We start from the raw sequence: 21,198 nt of genomic DNA on the forward strand, positions 1-21,198 counted from the left end.
TCCTCTTTAATGGCGACTAAAACTGAAATGATCTACGGATAAGTGTTTCCGGATTGTTGAAGGTTCATAATCCCTCTGTTCTCTGTTCGCTCATTATTGCTTCTGATTTTCAGAAAGAAATGTATTTTACTAGTAAAATTCAAAGAATTAAACTATAGCTTTCGGGGCAAAATTGGAAAAAAGACATTTAACTTGACATAATATAGACATTTATTCCATTCAATGGACAATTTTTAGTCCGTCGGTCGGGAGAGGGCAGACATTTTTTTTTAATTGCCTAGCATTACCATGATAATGAGTAAATTTGAATATTAGCATATGAAATTGAATTTTCATTTGCTCTGTAGAAAAGTTATGATTTTCATACTTAATGACCATTTTGCAGTTGTCTTAAAGTGACACCTGTGAACATATGATTTGGGGTAAAATTTTACGTGGTAAAATATATTCTGAAAATTTAGTTTATGGAGAAAATTTTGATTTAATCTATCATTGTTTGTAAAGTTTTTTTATGCCCCCGTAATCGAAGAAACACATCTTGAGTTTTTTCCCTCTCCGTCTGTCTGTCTGTTTGTCCGCGAAAACTTTAACCTTGCCCATAACCTTCGATCGGTTGGAACAATGGCTTTCATATTTCACATGTGTATTCACTGTGAAGACCATCCTTTGGGTACCAAAATATTTGACCTCTTGACCTTGACCTTGGGGTTTGACCCACTTTTGCAAAAATTTACTTAACTTTAACCTTGGCCATAACTTTTGAACGGTTGGTGCTAGGGCTTTCATATTTTACATGCATATTCATTGTGACAAGACCTTTCTATGAGTGTATATATTTTTGACCTTTTGACCTAGACCTTACAGTTTGACCAACTTTTAAAAAAGAAACTTTAACCTTGGCCATAACTTTTGAACAGTTAGAACTAGGGCTTTCAGATTTCACAGCTATATTCCTTGTGACAAGACCTTCCTTTGGATGACCTTTTGACCTTGAAGTTTGACCTTATTTTGAAAAACTTTAATAACCTTGGCCATAACTTTTGAAGAGTTGGTGCTAGGTCTTTTATATTTTGCTTGTGTATTTCTTATTACAAAGTCTTCCACTGCATACCATTAATTTTGACCCTTTGACTTTGACCTTGGAGTATGACCAACTTTTAGAAAACATTAACCTTGACCATAACTGTTGAATGGTTAGTGCTTGGGCCTTCAAATTTAATAGGTATATCCATTGACACAAGTCCTTTCTTTGGGTAACAACATTTTTGATCAATTGACCTTGGAGTTTGCATTTGAGGAACTTTAACTTTCGCCATAAGCCGCCATACGGGGGCATCAGTGTTTCACAAACACATCTTGTTTTTTATGCCCCCGGATCGAAAGATCCCGGGGTATATTGTTTTTGTCCTGTCTGTCTGTTTGTCTGTTTATCTGTTTGTCTGTTTGTCTGTTTGTCCGTTTATCTGTTTGTCTGTTTGTCTGTCTGTCTGTTGTCAACTTTAACCTTGCCCATAACTTTTGATTGGTTGGAGCTATGACTTTCATATTTTACATGTGTATTCCTTGTGACAAGACCTTTCTTTGGGTACCATCATATTTGACCTTTTGACCTTGACTTTGGAGTTTGACCCACTTTTGCAAAATTTAATGAGACTTTAACCTTGGCCATAACTTCTGAACAGTTGGTGCTTGGGGTTTCAAACTTCAGATGTGTATTCTTTGTGACAAGGCCTTCCTTTGGATACCAACAACTTTGACCTTTTGACCTTGACCTTGGAGTTTGACCTACTTTTGAAAAACTTTAACCTTGGCCATAACTTTTGAACAGTTGGTGCTTAGGGTTTCAAACTTCACATGTGTATTCCTTGTGACAAGACCTTCCTCTGGATATCAACCACTTTGACCCTTTGACCTTGACCTAGGAGTTTGACCTACTTTTGAAAAACTTTAACCTTGGCCATAACTTTTGAATGGTTGATGCTAGGGCTTTCATACTTCACATATGTAATCCTTGTGACAAGACCTTCTTTGGATACCAACCACTTTGACCCTTTGACCTTGACCTAGGAGTTTGACTTTGACCTACTTTTGAAAAACTTTAACCTTGGCCATAACTTTTGAATGGTTGGTGCTAGGGCTTTCATACTTCACATATGTAATCCTTGTGACAAGATCTTCCTTTGGATACCAACCACTTTGATCTTGACCTTGACGTTTGACTTTTATTTAAAAAACTTTAACCTTCGCCATAACTTTTGAACAGTTGTATCTAGGTCTTTCAAATTTCACAGGTGTATTCCTCGAGACAAGACCTTTCTTTGGGTATCAACATTTTTTATCTTTTGGCCTGGATTTTGACTTGCATTTGAAGAAACTTTAACCTTCGCCATAAGCTGCCATACGGGGGCATCAGTGTTTCACAAACACATCTTGTTTTGTTTTTGTTTTTTGTTTGTTTTCTTTTGTTTGTTTGTTAGAATTTTATTTTTAAAATCTGTTAAGTAAGCATATATATATATATATATATATATATATATATATATATATATATATATATATATATATATATATATATATATATATATATATATATATATATATATATATATTCTCCAGTTTAGAAACTGATAAAAACTTAAGATTCACATTACACTTATTCTCTGAATAAGACACGACATTCCACCCCCTATTTACGTTCAAATACAAATATAGCCGTGTGCTTGCAAAGACAAACTTGACTTACGTACATGTTTCACATGTCACCAATTACTCTGTTATCAACCACTTTATCTGATAAACATATCCACACAATTTTGTCGATTTATCTGCATGTTTTGAGCTTAACATTTAAACATACAGGTATGTACTACTTATCGATATTATACATGGTTTATATACATGCCTGTATCAATTTTAAGAAGTTTTATAACCTCGGGGTCTCATGTTAACTGTTGAATTATGTTGAATTCAAACATGACAAATGAATCAAACATTTCAAGCGAACAGGAAAGGGGGGGGGGGGGAGGTTTAGAACACCTGTACCTCTAGGAAATACTTTTCTACTAGAAGAGGAACTTTTTTTTTGGTAAAAATTATTGTCTGTGACCTATTTGTCAGTCATGCAGCATTAACATTGTACTTTAGTTAAGGACATACGCAACGTACCTTACTTACTGATAATTTTTCAAGATATTCTTAATTTAAGATTATAGTGCCATCAGATGTTCGTCGACAAAAAATCAGCATGCATTACCAGGGGTTTTGAAAAAAAATATCAATTGATGAAAATTCTTGTATAATCAAGTTCAACAAAAAAATACACAAAAATTACTAAACATATATTCCACATGTTTTGTTTATCAAAACTTGTTTTAGAAGAAGTCTACAACAGCATATATAGACATTAAAATGTAGCACACAATTCCTTTTAGTATTGAAACTCTTCAACTCCAGGGAAAGAGACAATAAAGTTCAAACTACGTTGCGTATGTCCTTATCTAAGTACTGCTTATTCATTTCAGACGTGATTTAGAAATACTGACATACAATTTTCACAGGAAATAAATGTAATGTAATGAGCGAACTGGTAGATTATGAGTAATATATATTCCACACATACACACCCTCACACACACTATACATTTTTATTTATTACTCATTTTAACAAGAGGCCCATGGGCCACATCGCTCACCTGGGCACTTTTGCTAGAGAAAAGCAGATATCAGTTTATGAAAAAGTGGTCCCGATTGACTTAACCCCCTCCCCTCCCCCCCCCCCCGGGAGTCATGATTTAAACAACTTTGAGTCTACACTAACTGAGGATGACTCCATATTTCTTGGACTAATCATGGCTTTAGAAGATTTACAAAGATTTTTTTCATATATATGTATATATTTCTATGTAAAAGTTTGATTTACTGTTATGGCCAATGCTATCCCGGTACCTCAGGGGTTCATGATTTTAACAAACTTCTGTACTAATATGATCTATCATGGCTTTGTTGTTCCTGAGAAGAAGATCTTTAAAGATATATCCTATTATATTCCAAAGTATAACTTTGATCCCCTGTAGTGGCCACACCCGACCCCCGGGGGCCATGATTTGAATTTACACTACCTGAGGATGTTTCTGTTCTAATATGACCTATCATGGCTTTGCTGTTCTTGAGAAAAAGATTTTTAAAGATAGTTCTTATATATTCCTATGTATGATTTTGATCCCTCATTGTAGCTCCTACCCACCGGGATCATGATTTGAACAAACTTGAATCTTCACTATGTAGTGAAGCTTTCACCTAAGTTTCATTTTTTTTCTGGCACACTGGATCTTGAGAAAAAGTTTTTTTTTTTTTTTTTTTAAAAATAAGCCATTAAATTTTCACTAATTCTGTATCATCTCTCCTTGAAAGATCGAGGTGGGACCCTTCTTTGAACAAAATTGAATCCCCTGGCTGAAATTGGCAGACGACACACGATAGTCAGACGCCGAACACCCTTCGATCAGAAAAGCTCACGTGAGCCTTTGGCTCAGGTGAGCTAAAATGTTAAAGATTTAAAAATTTGGGGTTTTTTTCATTTTTTTTAAATCCCACTAGGATATATTTTAAATTCAACTTTATAAAATACGTTAAAAATATTTTCATTGGCTAGAAGTACAATTTTAATTAATTAATTGACGTTTTCTTTTCGGAGCTCTCTCATTCTTATTCTCTTGAGTAGCGATATACATATTATAAGAAAAAATGTCTGATTTTTTTCCTTTTACCTTAAATGATAGGATATAGTAAATTAATGTAAAATCTCTTATCTTAATCGAGTGTAGTTGTACCGACCTCCATTAAAGTAAAAACATATTAATCCCCGATACCGATATAGAAAAAAATCTATTCTGGATAAAACTGGAAGTCAGATAGCACAGCCATTAAACAGAGGTGTAACCCTATAGCTGTTCATTTATTTCGTATATCACATCTTTTAATTTGAACGCTATGCTTGTATATATGGTACACGTACTTTCAATTAAATATGAATTGAGGAGTCATCCCCCTTAGGCTTAGTTAATAGACAAATCATTGTCTTTTTGCCTCACGTTTATCTTTACCTATCAGCCACAGGTGCTTGAAAACAGTCCCCCCCCCCCCCCGAATATAGACCCTAGGGCCTTTTCGACTTTTTATAATAAATTATCTTTGACTGACATATTCGTAATCTATACCACCAATTCGAAAAATTACCTAAAACAAATATTTTATCAAATCTACCCAACTCTAGTGATGTACCGATTAATCGATTAAATCGATTTTCTAATTGAAATGGCCCCCGATTATAGATATTCAATTAAAATTTTGATAATCGATTAATCAAAATATTAGCTAAAAGTATATTATTCCTATGATTTCTTGATTCATTTTCCTTTGAATGTACATAATGGAACTAAATCCTAAATAACCATATCATTAAGTAATCCAATGATACAAAAACATCAAAAATGCATTTTAGAAATCATTCCGGATCTTTTATTTATTTACTCTTCATTCAAAAATAAACAAATTTAATACTTGAAATTAATCGATTATTAATTCACTTTTTTTGATAAGATTTTTATAAACCTTCTTAATTCGTTTTCGGAACAGATTTGCAAATTGCTATGAGTAAATTTTCTCTCATCCTCGCAAGCCAGCGGTCCTGAGTCAACACGTTGTCGTTGGACAACGACAACGTGTTGACTCAGGACTCCTGGCTTGCGAGGATGATTTTCTCTAAAAATCTCACTTATTTTACGATAATTCTGTATATGCTTTTGATTCAGAATGTTTTCAATATAATAGTTCTTTACTTATTTACTTATATGCCCTTCCTCAGGTTTATATAGCATAATACAATATTTTAATACGAAGAAATAAACTTTTTTCTTTTAAAGATTTACAACTATTTTTGCAATAATCAATGCGTATGCCATGTAAACAGATGTGATATTATATTCCCACATCAAGTTTATTCTAAATTCTTGATTATTTAAATATTTACATCACACAATATTTTCACAGAAGAATGTGCATTAATGATTTTCTCACTGACTTAAAATTCTGGCGACAATACCTTAATATTCAGGACTTACATGTAGCTCCGACCAACGATTTTAATTCACACAGGATACAATCTGTAAATCCACAAACGAGATTGCCTTGTCAAGAATTCTGTACAATATATGAAAAGTCAGAAAACTCTCTACTAGAATTTAACATCTGTAGATCTTTATATTACATATCATGTATGCGTCATTCATAACAATATCAACATAATTATGTTTCACATAATATACGACTGAAAATATTGTAACTGCCTGCTTACCTCCTTCATGATAAAAACGGATTATAACTAAGTTGTCAATCATAGCTATATCTATATATGTATTAATTGCATGTACCTATCTTTAAAATAAAAAAAGTAATGTAACTACATGTACGTAGCTAGCTTACATGATAAAAACGGATTATAATAATTAAAGTCTGAAATGCAGCGAGAAAGAATCATTGTCAGTCAAAAGAAGGATTTTGATTAACTGATTATCTTCATTTTAGGCTGATATAGACAATATTTGAAGTTAAAACTCATCTATTTTTACCTTTGTTTGTGGATCTCACATTTCTAATTTTTTTTTTTAATTTAGTTTGAGCTTCGATGCATATCCAAATCAAAGTACATATATATATAGTGTCCCTGGAAGGTGAACTTTTGATTAAGCAATTTTAAAATTGGAGAAAACGGAACAAATACAGAAAAAGAATAGCACCCCTATCTCAAACATTCAAACATGAAAGGATATTGCTGGACCCAGTACCTTTTAATTAAATGCTTTTGCCTTAAACAAACAAAAATAATTTCAGAGGGGTGGTTCATTATTGCACTATAAATTCGAATTGTTAAGAAATATTTTTCAGAATATTTCTCTACATCTCTTTTCATGATATAAAAATTTTACAACGTCTCTTGATGAAATCACAACCACTGTAAGGGGGTTTGTAACTACCTGCAAATTAAAGAATTTATAACAGTCCTTAAATATTTGCAGTCAAAATCTTTTGATACGGTATTAGATATATATGCGTGTGACCTGGATTGATGTACAAGTTCAGAATTAAAACTACTGTATTCTATTTCTTTACTGTATGCACTTTTCAATAAGAACAAGGTCTACAATAGGAATGACAAGGGTCAAAGACAGCGATCAACAACAGATTGGGAAAGATATTACCAGCGTTTGTTTGCATTTCATGCAATAAGATAAAACCATCTAGTCGAACGGCATATAGTTTCATTGTCGTACAAATTATGCTAGATCAGTTTAAATCCCTTTATTTACACTTAAACAATATTGGTGATTTAAAGATAATTTTTTTTATCCTTCATTGAGAAGTTAAATATTTTTTCATACACAGAGGTCTTTCCGTTAAACGCCCCTTGACACGACTAGCTTCACCACCGTACTAACATCTGCTCTTCTGGTGCGTCACACAGTCTAAAAGAATGGGGACTGCCACAGTCATGATGTGTTTTACTTTAAAAAAGGAGAAATTTGATTCTGAAGGTATGGCTTAACACAGACAACATGTCAGAGGCGTCAAAGAGAAAGTGTGAACCAAACATTGTCATTTAGATGACAACTTGTCAAAGAATAGGTAAGACTTAACAAAGACACCGTGTCAAAGAGTAGGTAAGACTTAACAAAGACAACATGTCAAAGAGTAGGTAAGACTTAACAAAGACACCGTGTCAAAGATTAGGTAAGACTTAACAAAGACAACATGTCAAGGAGTAGGTAAGACTTAACAAAGACAACATGTCAAGGAGTAGGTAAGACTTAAAAAAAAGACAACATGTCAAGGAGTAGGTAAGATTTAACAAAGACAACATGTCAAGGAGTAGGTAAGACTTAACAAAGACACCGTGTCAAAGAGTAGGAAAGGTTTAACAACGTCAACATGTCAAAGGGTAGGTAAGGTTAACAAAGGCAATATGTCAAGGAGTAGGTAAGACTTAACAAAGACACCGTGTCAAAGAGTAGGAAAGGTTTAACAACGTCAACATGTCAAAGAGTAGGAAAGGTTTAACAAAGACAACATGTCAAGGAGTAGGTAAGACTTAACAAAGACAACATGTCAAGGAGTAGGTAAGACTTAACAAAAACAACATGTCAAGGAGTAGGTAAGATTTAACAAAGACAACATGTCAAGGAGTAGGTAAGACTTAACAAAGACAACATGTCAAGGAGTAGGTAAGATTTAACAAAGACAACATGTCAAGGAGTAGGTAAGACTTAACAAAGACAACATGTCAAGGAGTAGGTAAGGTTAACAAAGTCAACATGTTAAAGAGTAGGAAAGGTTTAACAAAGACAATATGTCAAAGAGTAGGTAAGATTTAACAAAGACAATATGTCAAAGAGTAGGTAAGACTTAACAAAGACAAAATGTCAAAGAGTAGATAAGACTAAACAAAGACAACATGTCAAGGGGTAGGTAAGTACGATGGCCGACAGCGGCCGCCACTTTTGATTCTGAATATTGTCATTTTGTACAGCTTTTTTAGCTCACCTGAGCCGAAGGCTCAAGTGAGCTTTTCTGATCAAAATTTGTCCGTTGTCTGTCGGCGTCGGCGTTGTCGGCGTCGTTGTTGTCGTAAACTTTTCACATTTTCATCTTCTTCTCCAGAACTACTGGGCCAATTTCAATCAAACTTGGCACAAAGTATCCATGGGTAAAGGGGATTCAAGTTTGTTCAAATGAAGGGCCACTCCCTCCTCAAAGGGGAGATAATTATGAAATAGCAAAAAATTAATGGCATTATTGAAAAATCTTCTTCTCAAGAACCAATGGGCCAGGAAAGATGAAACTCATATGGAATTATTGTCAGGTAGTGTAGATTCAAGTTTATTCAAATCATGACCCCGGGGGGTAGGGTGGGGCCACAATGGACGATCAAAGTTTTACATAGGAATATATAGGAAAAATCTTCAAAAATCTTCTTCACAAGAACAGCAAAGCTATGATTGGTCATATTTATATGGAAGCATCCTCAGGTGGTGTAGATTCAAGTTTGTTCAAATCATGACCCCCGGGGGTAGGGTGGGGCCATAATGGACGATCAAAGTTTTACATAGGAATATATAGGAAAAATCTTCAAAAATCTTCTTCACAAGAACAGCAAAGCTATGATTGGTCATATTTATATGGAAGCATCCTCATGTAGTGTAGATTCAAATTTGTTCAAATCATGACCCCCGGGGGTAGGGTGGGGCCACAATGGACGATCAAAGTTTTATATAGGAATATATAGGAAAAATCTTCAAAAATCTTTTTCTCAAGAACAGCAAAGCTATGATTGGTCATATTTATATGGAAGCATCCTCAGGTGGTGTAGATTCAAGTTTGTTCAAATCATGACCCCCGGGGGTAGGGTGGGGCCTCAATGGACGATCAAAGTTTTACATAGGAATATATAGGAAAAATCTTCAAAAATCTTCTTCTCAAGAATAGCAAAGCAATGATTGGTAATATTTATTTGGAAGCATCCTCAGGTAGTGTAGATTCAAGTTTGTTCAAATCATGACCATCGGGGGATAGGGTGGGGCCACAATGGAAGACAATTAAAGTTTAACATAGGAGAATATAGGAAAAATCTTCAAAAATCTTCTTCTCAAGAGCAGCAAAGCCATGATTAGTCAAATTTATATGGAAGCATCTGCAGGTGGTGTAGATTCAAATTTGTTCCAATTATGACCCCTGGGGGTAGGGTGGAGCCACAGTGGACAATAAAAGTTTTCATGGAGTATATAGGAAAAATCTTCAAAAATCTTTTTCTCAAGAACAGCAAAGCTATGATTTGTCATATTTATTTGGAAGCATCCTGAGGTGGTATAGATTCAAGTTTATTCAAATCATGACCCCCAGGAGTAGGGTGGGGCCACAATGAATGATCAAAGTTTTACATAGGAATATATAGGAAAAATCTTCTTCTCAAGAACAGCAAAGCTATGATTGGTCATATTTATATTGGAAGCATCCTCAGGTGGTGTAGATTCAAGTTTGTTCAAATCATGACCCCCAGGGTAAGGGTGGGGCCACAATGGACGATCAAAGTTTAACATAGGTGTACATAGGAAAAATCTTCAAAAATCTTCTTCTCAAGAACAGCAAAGCTTTGATTGGATATATTTTTTTGAAAGCATCCTCAGGTAGTGTAGATTCAAGTTTGTTCAAATCATGACCCCTGGGGGTAGGGTGGGGCCACAATGAACGTTCAAAGTTTTATATAGGAATATATACGAAAAACCTTTAAAAATCTCAAGAACAGCAAAGCCACGGCTTGTAATATATGGAAGCATCCTCAGATAGTGTAGATTCAAATTTGTTCAAATCATGACCTCCAGGGGTAGGGTGGGGCCACAATGAAAGTTCAAACTTGTAGAGAAAAAAGTCACAGTTAGTCAAAAAATTATGTAAGCAGTGTAGATTTAATTTTGTTCAAGTCATACCCCCCCCCACTCCCTTTTAGGGGTAGGTTGGGACCATTTATGCATTTAAGCTTTTCAATACCAAACTGATTTTTCCTTTTTTCCTGGCCACAGTGCTCAGGTGAGCGATGTGGCCCCTGGGCCTCTTGTTGTCAATTTTCGTTGACAAATTACAACTAAACTGGTAATGCTATATGTCCATATACAGTTTTTATAACTGTCAATTTACACTGGAGAAAATCATTAAAATTCTTTCTTGTGATATGAAATGAAGATACATAAAACAGGTTACTTGAAGGTGATAAGCTTAAGGTTCTAGCAGAACAGCAAGGTCGGGGTGATTATAGATTAGTATTGTCTTCTAGATATACTTTCTCGACAGATTGTAGTAATTAATTCATAAAATTCCATGTTGGTGTACCTGCTGGTCACATCATAGGTAACCAGGATGAAATTTTCCAGGTCTATCAGAAATTTGATTTGTTCATAATCGGACGTGTCTTTGATGTATGAATTTTGTTTTTAAACAATGCGCACGAGGAAATGATCACGTTAATTACATGTACCTATATTTTCATTCCCGTGCCACATTGAAAAATAATTGGCCGACCAGGTGGAAGTCTTGAGAGGTTGCGTTGGCTTTAAAAGTGTTTCAAGCATTTAGTTATTAATTTTATGTATTTAGAGAGCAAATACAGACTCCCACATTTAAGGTTGTCATTTTATTCTTGCTTAAAAGCGGGTATATTTCCGTATCTAAAGTTTTGTTTTTGATACATTCCATAAACTTTTGATTGGATGCTCACATGTAGAGCTACTAAATCCTGTTTTTCTACCTCTACATAATAGGTAGAATCGAGTTGTCTTATACAATCTGAGGATCGAGATATATCCATTATATTCATGTATATCCATTACAACAAACGTATTACTTTTATTCGCCTTTTTAATTACAATCCCAAGAATATCTTTTTAATAATACAACAAGGTGACAGAATGACAATTTACGTCTAATCTAGGATTAACTGAGTTACGATATCTCAGACTAATTGAGGGTGAAAATCATTAAAATGCTCCTTATCTCTTTCAAGCCACCTGTTTTATGTATCTTAATTTCATATCACAGGAAAGAATTTTAATGTTTTTCGCTGGTGTAAATTGTCAGTGTAAAAAGTGTACATGTACATATAGCATTACCAGTTTAGTTGTAATATGTCAACGAAAATTGACAAAAACGCTGTACAAAATGACAATATTCTTAATCAGAAAGTGGCGGCCGCTGTCGGCCATCGTAGGTAAGGCTTAGCAAGGACAAAACGTCAAAGAGTTGCTGAGATTTAACAAAGTCAACATGTCAAAGGGTAGGTAAGGTTAACAAAGTCAACATGTCAAAGAGTAGGAAAGGTATAACAAAGTCAACATGTCAAAGAGTAGGTAAGATTTAACAAAGACAATATGTCAAAGAGTAGATTTTATAAGGCTTAGCAAAGACAAAATGTCAAAGAGATGATGAGATTTAACAAAGACAACATGTCAACGAGTACGTAAGGTTTAACAAAGTCAACATGTTGTTGATAAGGTAGGGTTAAATGGCAGGGGGGAATTAAGTCTTAACAGCGACAACATGTCAGGGAGAAGGAAAGGCTTAACAGTAATCAAACCTGTAAATCCAGTGAACAAAACGAATCGTGAACAGGGCAAAACACCAGAGGTGGGATCAGGTGCCTGTAAGGAATAAGCATCTCCTGTTGATCGGTCACACATCAATGCCATACTGTAATCATAGGTTTTTAAAGAAAAAAAACAAAAGCGACAATTTTACTGATATATTAAATTTAAAAAGTAATGTAGGATTTGAAAGTATTTAATTAATCCAAGAATCTACCTTTCATTGAATCACAATGTACATGTACTGTGATGCTAAGACCAATGAGAAAGTTGTGTTTTAATTATTCAATTTAAAATATTTTGTGCCTGTGACCTACCGCTATTTTTGACCACATAAAAGCTATTTATAACCACACACATCATACTTAGGCCCAGGTACACTCATCACTTGGTATACTAGAAAATATCTTAATTCATTTGAATCATGCACGAAGTCGAAAAAATGCTTCTGTTATGAAGACAATATTTATCTATTAGTCTACCATTTTTCAAAAACAATCTGATAGATTTGCCAAGAAAAAAATTCGATTCAAATTCCATATACATTCGAATACATAGTACATTATATTGTAAGTATATGTATGTAAAACTCAGAATGTCTTTTTACAGAGGCTCATGAATTATACCAGTCTATACCAAGTATTTGTTTCGAAGGCAAAGCCGAGTTGCAAACAGTTTGTGACTGTGGTAACCAAGGAGACAAAGTGATAACAGCAACATCCGATGATGGCAGGTGCGTATTCAGCAATCATAGGCATCAATGTCCTCTTTTTCAAGAAATTTTATTTTTGACTCTTCGGAATTTTAATTGGAAAATAATAGAGTAAATTCAAACTTGAAATTGCACTAAGATGATGGATTTTCTTCTTTTCCCCCTCTTTAAGTGTTGATTGTTTTATTTGTAGCCATGTAGTGATTCATCTTTACCATTTCGCCTACCTTACAGTAGATGTAACCTTTGTTGTAGACAATGTAAATTGTTTAAAACCACTATCACAACCGTTTAAATTGCAGGTAAGCCTTTCCTGCAGACATTCGTCTTTGGGATGTTTTTGTCTGGACGTTTCTTTTTACCAAAATATCAACATTTCTCCAGTAGACAAGTCATCTAAATAATGTTCCATTTGTTTTGGGGCACCTTAGATAGTATTTGATTTTAGATTTACTAAAATACTTTGCTAATCAACATGCGTATACTACATGTATTTGGATAGACATTGGTGAATAAGACTGATTTGCTTGCAGATACAATTACAAGTTATGGATTTAGCTTCTGTTATTCTAATTTAGTGATTATTATAATGATAAATTTCTAGTTTACAACTAAAGAGTTTTTAATTTCAATACTGAATAAAAACCAGCTGTATGTTGTCAAAATTTAATTTATTCAAAATTGCCCATTATATTGTCAATACCTTGGTGTGTTTTGAAATCAGATTTCTATTTATTCTCAGTTCATAAAAGAGCTTGAAATATCGATAGCAACACACCTTAAAGAAATCATTGAGGACTCTAAAAGGTGAGCAACAACATTCACTAACATATATGCATAAAATGTACATGCATGCATAGGGTGATTCACAGAGCAAGCAGTGTTCTTTACATCAAATGTTAATATATATCTGACGGTTGGAAACGAATTACCAATTCTTGCAGCTTGTGTTGTCCAATCAGAAGAGCGCCCGGTATCACGTGGAATTATGGATATACCGGTGATGAGCGCATGCTCGAGACTGATTACGAGGAGATTGTATTTGAGAAACAGAGTAAGTGGCAGAATATAAAGATCGCCAGATCAAGGGAATTTGGGAACGTTCTACTCCTCGATGATGATATAAGTGAGTATAGTAAATAAAATACAAAAGAAATTGATATTAATATCTGCGCCTGAAATGGCGCACCTTTGTTTGTGTTATTCAAGGAAGATGGGTTCTAATGTAAACTTCGTTTTTGTAATTTTTTCAATGTGTTTTAAATATTTAGATAAGATTATTTTGATTAAAACATAAGGTGGTAATAATAAGATTATGAATTATAGGCATGTGATTTTTTTTCAGTGCTCGGTGAGAGCGACTTAGTTTATACACAGTCTTTGTTGGGAATAGGAAAGAATGACTTTAAGGATAAGGATATACTTATACTTGGTGGAGGGGACGGGGGCATCCTCCATGAATTATTGAAACAGTCTCCTGCTTTTGTTCTCATGGCGGAAGTAAGAAAATATGACATAAGGTCAATTTAAATTTAAAAAAAGTTCTGGAGACAAAGATACTTACATGAGAGTTTTAAAAGGTTTTTCTCTCTTCTTTGTTGCTTTTATTTTCTGCGTAATATAAATGATACGCGTTTGAATACTGAACACCATATTTAGAAAATGTGATTCAAAGTTATTAAAGTACTGGTAAAGTATTTGAATATTTTGAAATTCTACAATTCTAGATAGGTTGAAGTAAAGACAAGAGTCTAATCATTAATGAGACACATGTTTTAGATTGATGAGGAGGTGATTAAAGTCTGTAATAAACACATGAAGAAAATATGTGGTGACACCCTAGAAAAGATGGAGGGTGAAAACTATCAGGTGAGAGAGATAAAACCTCATAGGGGAATATATTGGGGGAACGATATGCATAATTTGTTTTAGAGAATTTCAGAATTATGATTCATGAAACGAATTTGAATAAATAAAGCCAGCAACTAATCTTACTTATATTTATATAAGGTAATGTATTGAGGTTTTAGCATTTTTTTTTTAAATTTAAGTGTAAATATTGCCCATCTGTACTCTATTCCAGTAATTTGTAAAAATTTGAAATTCGTAATAAGGGGCAAGTGGACAATTGGAGACATATATTTGAAATACTTGCTCTTAAAACCAAAAAAGAAAAACTTTCTGTATGTTTTCTGTATTTTTTCATATAACGTCTCTCATTCCATGAATCGGTTAAATCAGCATTAGCATTTAGACTTCAAATTATTTCTTTCAATATCGCAAAGGTATTGTTTCAAACTTCAAAAAATTCAACCTTCTTATCTCAATATATTTGATATAAATAAGTTGATGAAACAAGAATATCATCAGTCTCGTTTGAAGTCAACATTTCGCAAATTTCATGGTCGATACAATGACCTTGTCAGCAAATACAATCTATCATTAAGGTGAATATTGACACGTTTATCTTACACATTGTTAGGCCATTATTTTCACTGAGTTGTCTACGTATTTTTCTGCCTGCCCGATCATGACAAGGAGCACATGGTGTGTATGACCGGTTGACAGAGGAAGCTTACTACTTCATGACACCTGATCCCACCTCTAATGTTTTTAAGAGGTCCATCTTTGCTCTGCTCCTGATTTGTATTGTTTTAATGGACTTTTGACCTTGATTACTTTTCGTTAACTTCATATTACATTATTATACTTGATCTCACTTGAGAAAACTCCCATTTTTATACCCGATTTTCCTCTTTTTCGTTTAAAAGGACAGTTTAAAATATCTATAAATAATTATATAGAGTTTATCTAAAAATTATGTCCCGTTCCAGCTAAATTAATTAAGCTATATTTGTAATGGGTTATTACAGGAATTTGTTTCTTAAATATGAGAAATCTGTAGGCACTCTTCATTTACTAGATCTTGATCTTAAGCAGATTTCCTGCAACCATATTACCAAAAGTAGCCACATTACATTTCATTTATTTCAAAATAATATTCACAATAAAGGTTTAAAATTTTAAGGCAATTTAAGGTGTTCATACTATTTTGTATAATGAAAAAGGTCGTTGAAGATAATGAACGGTGGCCGATCTCAAAAAATCTATAAACAATACAAATCTGTGAAGAGGGCATAAAACGCGGACACCTGGACATTCCAGAAGTGGGATCAGGGGCCTAGGAGGAGTAAGCATCCCCTGTCGACCGATCACACCCGCCATGAGCCCTATGTATTGATCAGGTAGACGGAACATTCCGTATTCAAATTCAGTATATAAACAAAGGCCTAACAATTGGTATGAAACAAGGCAGCCAAAATACGACTCAATGATGGGTTATATTTGCTTAAATTTTACCAATTTACGGAATGGTGACTTTAAACGAGGTTGTTGAAATCCCTGTAGCATCAATTTATCTGTCAGTAGCCTGCCTCGGTTTAAAAATTGGTCGCATACTCTGAGTATATTCTTGAATATCGAGTAGATTTGGCAGATGTAAACACCATATGCGGGTGAAAACGGGACATTACTACATAAAAAAGAAAAGCTGAAGTCATCTCGTTTGTCATTCAATTTAGTTATAAGTTGGCCCTTATCGTCTATTGTCAGTAAAACATCCGAATATGAAATGAATGTGGCAGACTCTGTGGTGTCTTTAATTTTAAGTTCACTGGGATATATCGAATCGACATCTGAATGGAAGTAATTGTTGTTAATTGATAATACCGGTACATCGTCCATGCTCAGCATTTGTTCTTCGCTATAAACCCGTCTGTTTTTGGACACTTCAATAGGACTATTGTTTTTACATCAGAATACCAAGCCGGCAAATAATGTAAAATATGGTTTATTATTTATATATGTATTATTTCAAGTCACGTGAATTCTTTCAGTTTACAAGCTTATATCAAAACATTGTGCCCGATCATTTAATGATGCTGACTAATCATATTCTATCTATAAATGATACGATGTAAATCATATACGCAATTTTGATGCACCAGATGAGCATTTCGACAAATTATGTTTTCTAATATGCATATGATATGACAAATAATATTCTATCTATAGAAATCATTCTTTTAAAAGAATACTGCCGTTATATGTTAGTTAGAGATATTTTGGGTCATAAAAAGTTAAATAACAATAGCTTATAAGAATTTTGAGATCGATCACCTTTTTTAAATTTATTCTGTAATATATTTTAATATATATTACGTAGATAAAAATTTGTGATTGCTTGCAAGAACTTAAAGCGGCAGTAGAGTCAGGAACGAAATATGATTACGTCATCAACGACCTGACAGAATTTTCAGTCGACAAGGAAAAATACGGTAAGTGACAGACACCCATATATATATATATATATATATATATATATATATATATATATATATATATATATATATATGTATATGTATAATTTCATTGTCCCCTAATAAATAGGATTTTTCAAAGAAATACAATTTCAAATTAAACTTATTTTATGAATTTTCTTTCCAATAATTTTTTTTTCTTTTAAGAATTCTATTGCTGTCATTTATATTTTTCCACATGTTTGATAAATCTGAGCTTACCACATCATCTGTTGTTGGCTCATAGTACCTATATCTCGCCTAAAATGTTAGTTTATGTAGTTTCCTTGTCACAATTTGCCTAACTGGTTTCCAAAGTTTATTCTGTAATTCATTTAATCATGTCTTGTCCCCTAGAATATTTTATTTCATACATTTGTTGGTACATGATCGATGTGTCATCACCTTCATTCAAGGTCGTATCGCACCTGTCATTATCATCGTAGGTAACTGTGATTGGTCATCAACAAAATTACTTTGTTGAAAAACACTCTGATTCTAGACAAAAGTAATCTGAAGTTGATATTATAAGCATGATGAAGTTCCTTATTCCCTATTGAGAACAGTTTTGTAGTCTTCGGAAACCAGGTCTTCCAACACACTTTTGGAATTAATTCTGATGGACACTTATTGTGCTCCTTTAGCAGTCGACCTGTTTTTATATTTTTACGAAGCAGAATTTATTTAAAAACTCCTAAATTAGAAGAAAACTTTTGCTGTGGTCTTCAACTCGACATTAAGATATATCGACAACGTTTTATCAATTAACAAAAGTTACTTCCATTCGTATGTCGACACGATATATCCTAGTGAACTTGAAAGTAAGGACACCACAGAATCTCTCAAATCTGTTTCATACTAAGATGTTTTTCTGACTTTCCTCGATAAGGTTCAACTAACAACAAAATTGTCTGACAAATCAGAGGACTTCAGCTTTTTCAGCTATCACCTGCATATAGTGTTTACGTCTCCCAATTCGAAACTCAAAAGTATAAGTACTACTAGTATCCATATTGAAATCGAGACAGACTACTGACAGATAAGTTGATGTTACAACCTCGTTTAAAGTCAGCATTTCCTAAATTCGTAAAATTTAAGCAAATATTACCAATCATTGAGTCGTATTTTGGCTGACCTGTTTGATACCAATTGTTAGGCCTTTGTTTTTATACTGAATTTGACTACGGAATGTTCCGTCTACCTGAACAATACACAGGGCTCACGGCTGGTGTGACCGGTGTTGCATATTGAATGAACTAAACTTCTTATGTAGGTGATAATGGTATATTGCTACATTAATAAGGACAGTTGGCGAAAGAAAAGTTGACGTCATCACGTTTATCATAATTTTTTATTGTTAGTTTGCCGTAAATGTCTTTCTTTAGTAAAATACCCACCCATCTAATATGAACTAAAATTTATAGCATAAACTACATAATTTATTATCTTTATTTTCAGGGTTTGGATATCAGTTTGAAACAAGTTGTGTGACACTGGAGTTGTCGTTGAAGGTGCTACAGCCTGAAGGGAAATACTTAGCAAGAGTAAGACTTCAGCTGTTCCAATTCCATACCAGTGTTCAGTATCATAATGGGAAATGGGGGGGGGGGGGTTATTTGTTTGTTTGTTTTTGGGGTTTTTTTATTATTATTATTAAGCTTTCGCGTTAAAATCAAAATATAAGTTTTTTTTTATTTCTTGCATAAAAAAACCAAAAAGCATAAAGTCAAAATGTTATGTACTTCATGTAATATTTTCTTGATATGACATTGAATGTTATTTCTTAGGGTAATTGCCTCAGTGCCAGTCACTACACAAAACAGTTTGAGAAGGATGTACGAACTCTTGGTCATAACTTCACAAGAACTGACGTCCATGTTCCTTCATTCAGAGAAACGTATCCTTAATGATCAGAAAAAGAAGCCGGGGACAGAGAGTACGTGTATATAAAAGCGATTTACTTTAGTTCTTTTTTTTTTACTTAATGGAATGAAGAATAGTTTTTGTAGCTTTAAAGTCTTTTATTACATAATTACCTCCCATCTATCCAGTGCATATCAGTGGATTTATTGGGTAGTTTTTTCTTGAACCCATTTCTTTTCAGCGTTCCGTTTTTTTTTCAAACAAACAAATGCATTTGTTTGCATTTGTAAACATGACTAGTCGGGCGGGCAAGAATTCTTTATAATTTTATTAAAACATTTAACAGATGAAAATATATTTTTTTTAAATTACGAACTATTTCAATGACATAATATTATTGACGGTTAAGCGCCCAATGAAATCTGTCGGAAAGTGGGGAAAACCCATTAAATTAGGAAAAAAAATGGATGAAAATAATACCCATTTCATCCAATTTGTGGGTTTATACATCCTCGCCTTAGACACGGGTTAGAAAACACACGTGAACAACACATTGAATAAAAAAAAATTATGATATTCATCACAAAATTAATACATAGGAGGTCTTCCATATATATCTGCAAATTAATACTGGTAAATTTCCTTACCTCTGTATAAGATACTGTTTGTATGAAGTCCCAAAACATTGATGTTACCTGGAACAAGGATATAGGAATAGTAAACCCTCACGTCCTTTTCGTGTTTTAGAATAACTTATATATTTATTAATTCCAACAATTTTAATTTGTTATGCATGCATTGAGTGACAAATATATAATTAATAAGTATTTTATCTTTTCTTCTTTTTTCACCTCAACCTAAGTACTTTAATTTCATACATCCAATATAATGTTATTGGTCTAAGGTATTGTAATTGCAAGATTTAAAAAGAATTATTTAATATTTTATCATTGTTTTGATTGAATCTCAAAATTGCCCTATAATATATCTGAGAAAACTACTTGTTTCCCAGAATATACTCATTTAGAAAAGGTGGATATCAAGAAATCAGTGCATCGAGTACCATACATCTCATATTATATATTTCATTTGGAATCGAGCTTATTCCTGTGCTAATTCTGTAAAAAAAAAAAAAAAAAAAAAAAAAAAAAAAAAAAAAAAAAAAGAAAAGTTAACTGATCCTCGTACATGTTACGGATTTGCATGTCATTAAGAAAGAAGTTGTATGGTGCTTGAGATACCCTTAAAAACCTTACAATCGGAAAAGAATATTTAGCAAATGTATGCTATGTACTGAATCGAGCCTGATCTTTGAGGATAAACATAAATAATTTGGACAAGCTGCAGTCATTAAGAAAAAAAAAACAAATCAAAAATTCATTGAAATTTCTAGCATTTTTGAACCAATCATTTCTTTACTGTAAAATGGTTCAACGTATTTAGTGACATATGATAAAAAAATTACAGTGATCACAAAAAAAAAATCGAATCGAGACAGGGCTGACACACGACCCCCTGGAATCATCAAAGGGGGGATCTGGTGCCTATGAGGGGTAAGTATTCCCTGTCGACAGGTGACTTCAGCAGTGAGACCTCTGTAATGTCTATTATTTTAGACAAAATCTTACGATGAGTTGTTTTTGTAATCAGGATCACTCTAACAACGACAGAATTTGCGAAATGCTGAGTTTAAATCAGAATGTTGAAATCCCTGATGTCAAGTTATTCGTCAGTTAACCTGCTTGAAGTTGAAATCATGCGTTTGCTATAATTAGTTTATATGTAGTTTCCAAGAAATAAAATATCCAAATATGAAAAAGAAGTGGTAGACTCTGAGGTGTCTTATTTCAAGTTCATGTGGTTAATCTTAGACCACATATTAATAAAAATGAATACATGGATAAAACGTCGTTGATTTATATATGTAATGAACAAGGTGAAGACAACAAACAGTGACCAATCTCATAAATCCGGTAAAGAATAGGAAACAGGAACAGGTCATAAACACGGGGATCCTTGGAAACACCAGAGGTGGAACTATGGGCAACACAAAACGGTTTATGCAGAGGACTTTTAATTATTT

General features: G+C 33.5%; 1 protein-coding gene across 1 annotated transcript; it reads left to right on the forward strand.

Moving 5' to 3' along the window:
• The first annotated feature begins 7,472 nt into the window (after nt 1-7,472).
• LOC133203637 (spermine synthase-like) lies at nt 7,473-19,890 on the forward strand. Its single transcript, XM_061339411.1, has 11 exons — nt 7,473-7,589; nt 12,792-12,915; nt 13,088-13,196; nt 13,637-13,701; nt 13,839-14,020; nt 14,240-14,394; nt 14,674-14,763; nt 17,120-17,231; nt 18,711-18,796; nt 19,040-19,149; nt 19,774-19,890. Exons 1-11 carry the CDS (start codon nt 7,529-7,531, stop codon nt 19,802-19,804), a joined length of 1,125 nt encoding a protein of 374 aa, XP_061195395.1. The 5' UTR covers nt 7,473-7,528; the 3' UTR covers nt 19,805-19,890.
• Nucleotides 19,891-21,198: the final 1,308 nt, after the last annotated feature.

This window comes from Saccostrea echinata, unplaced genomic scaffold (genome assembly GCF_033153115.1).
Source record: "Saccostrea echinata isolate AGI-Se365-2 ecotype Australia unplaced genomic scaffold, CSIRO_AGI_Sech_v1 ptg000051l, whole genome shotgun sequence".
Taxonomy (NCBI): Eukaryota; Metazoa; Mollusca; class Bivalvia; order Ostreida; family Ostreidae; genus Saccostrea; species Saccostrea echinata.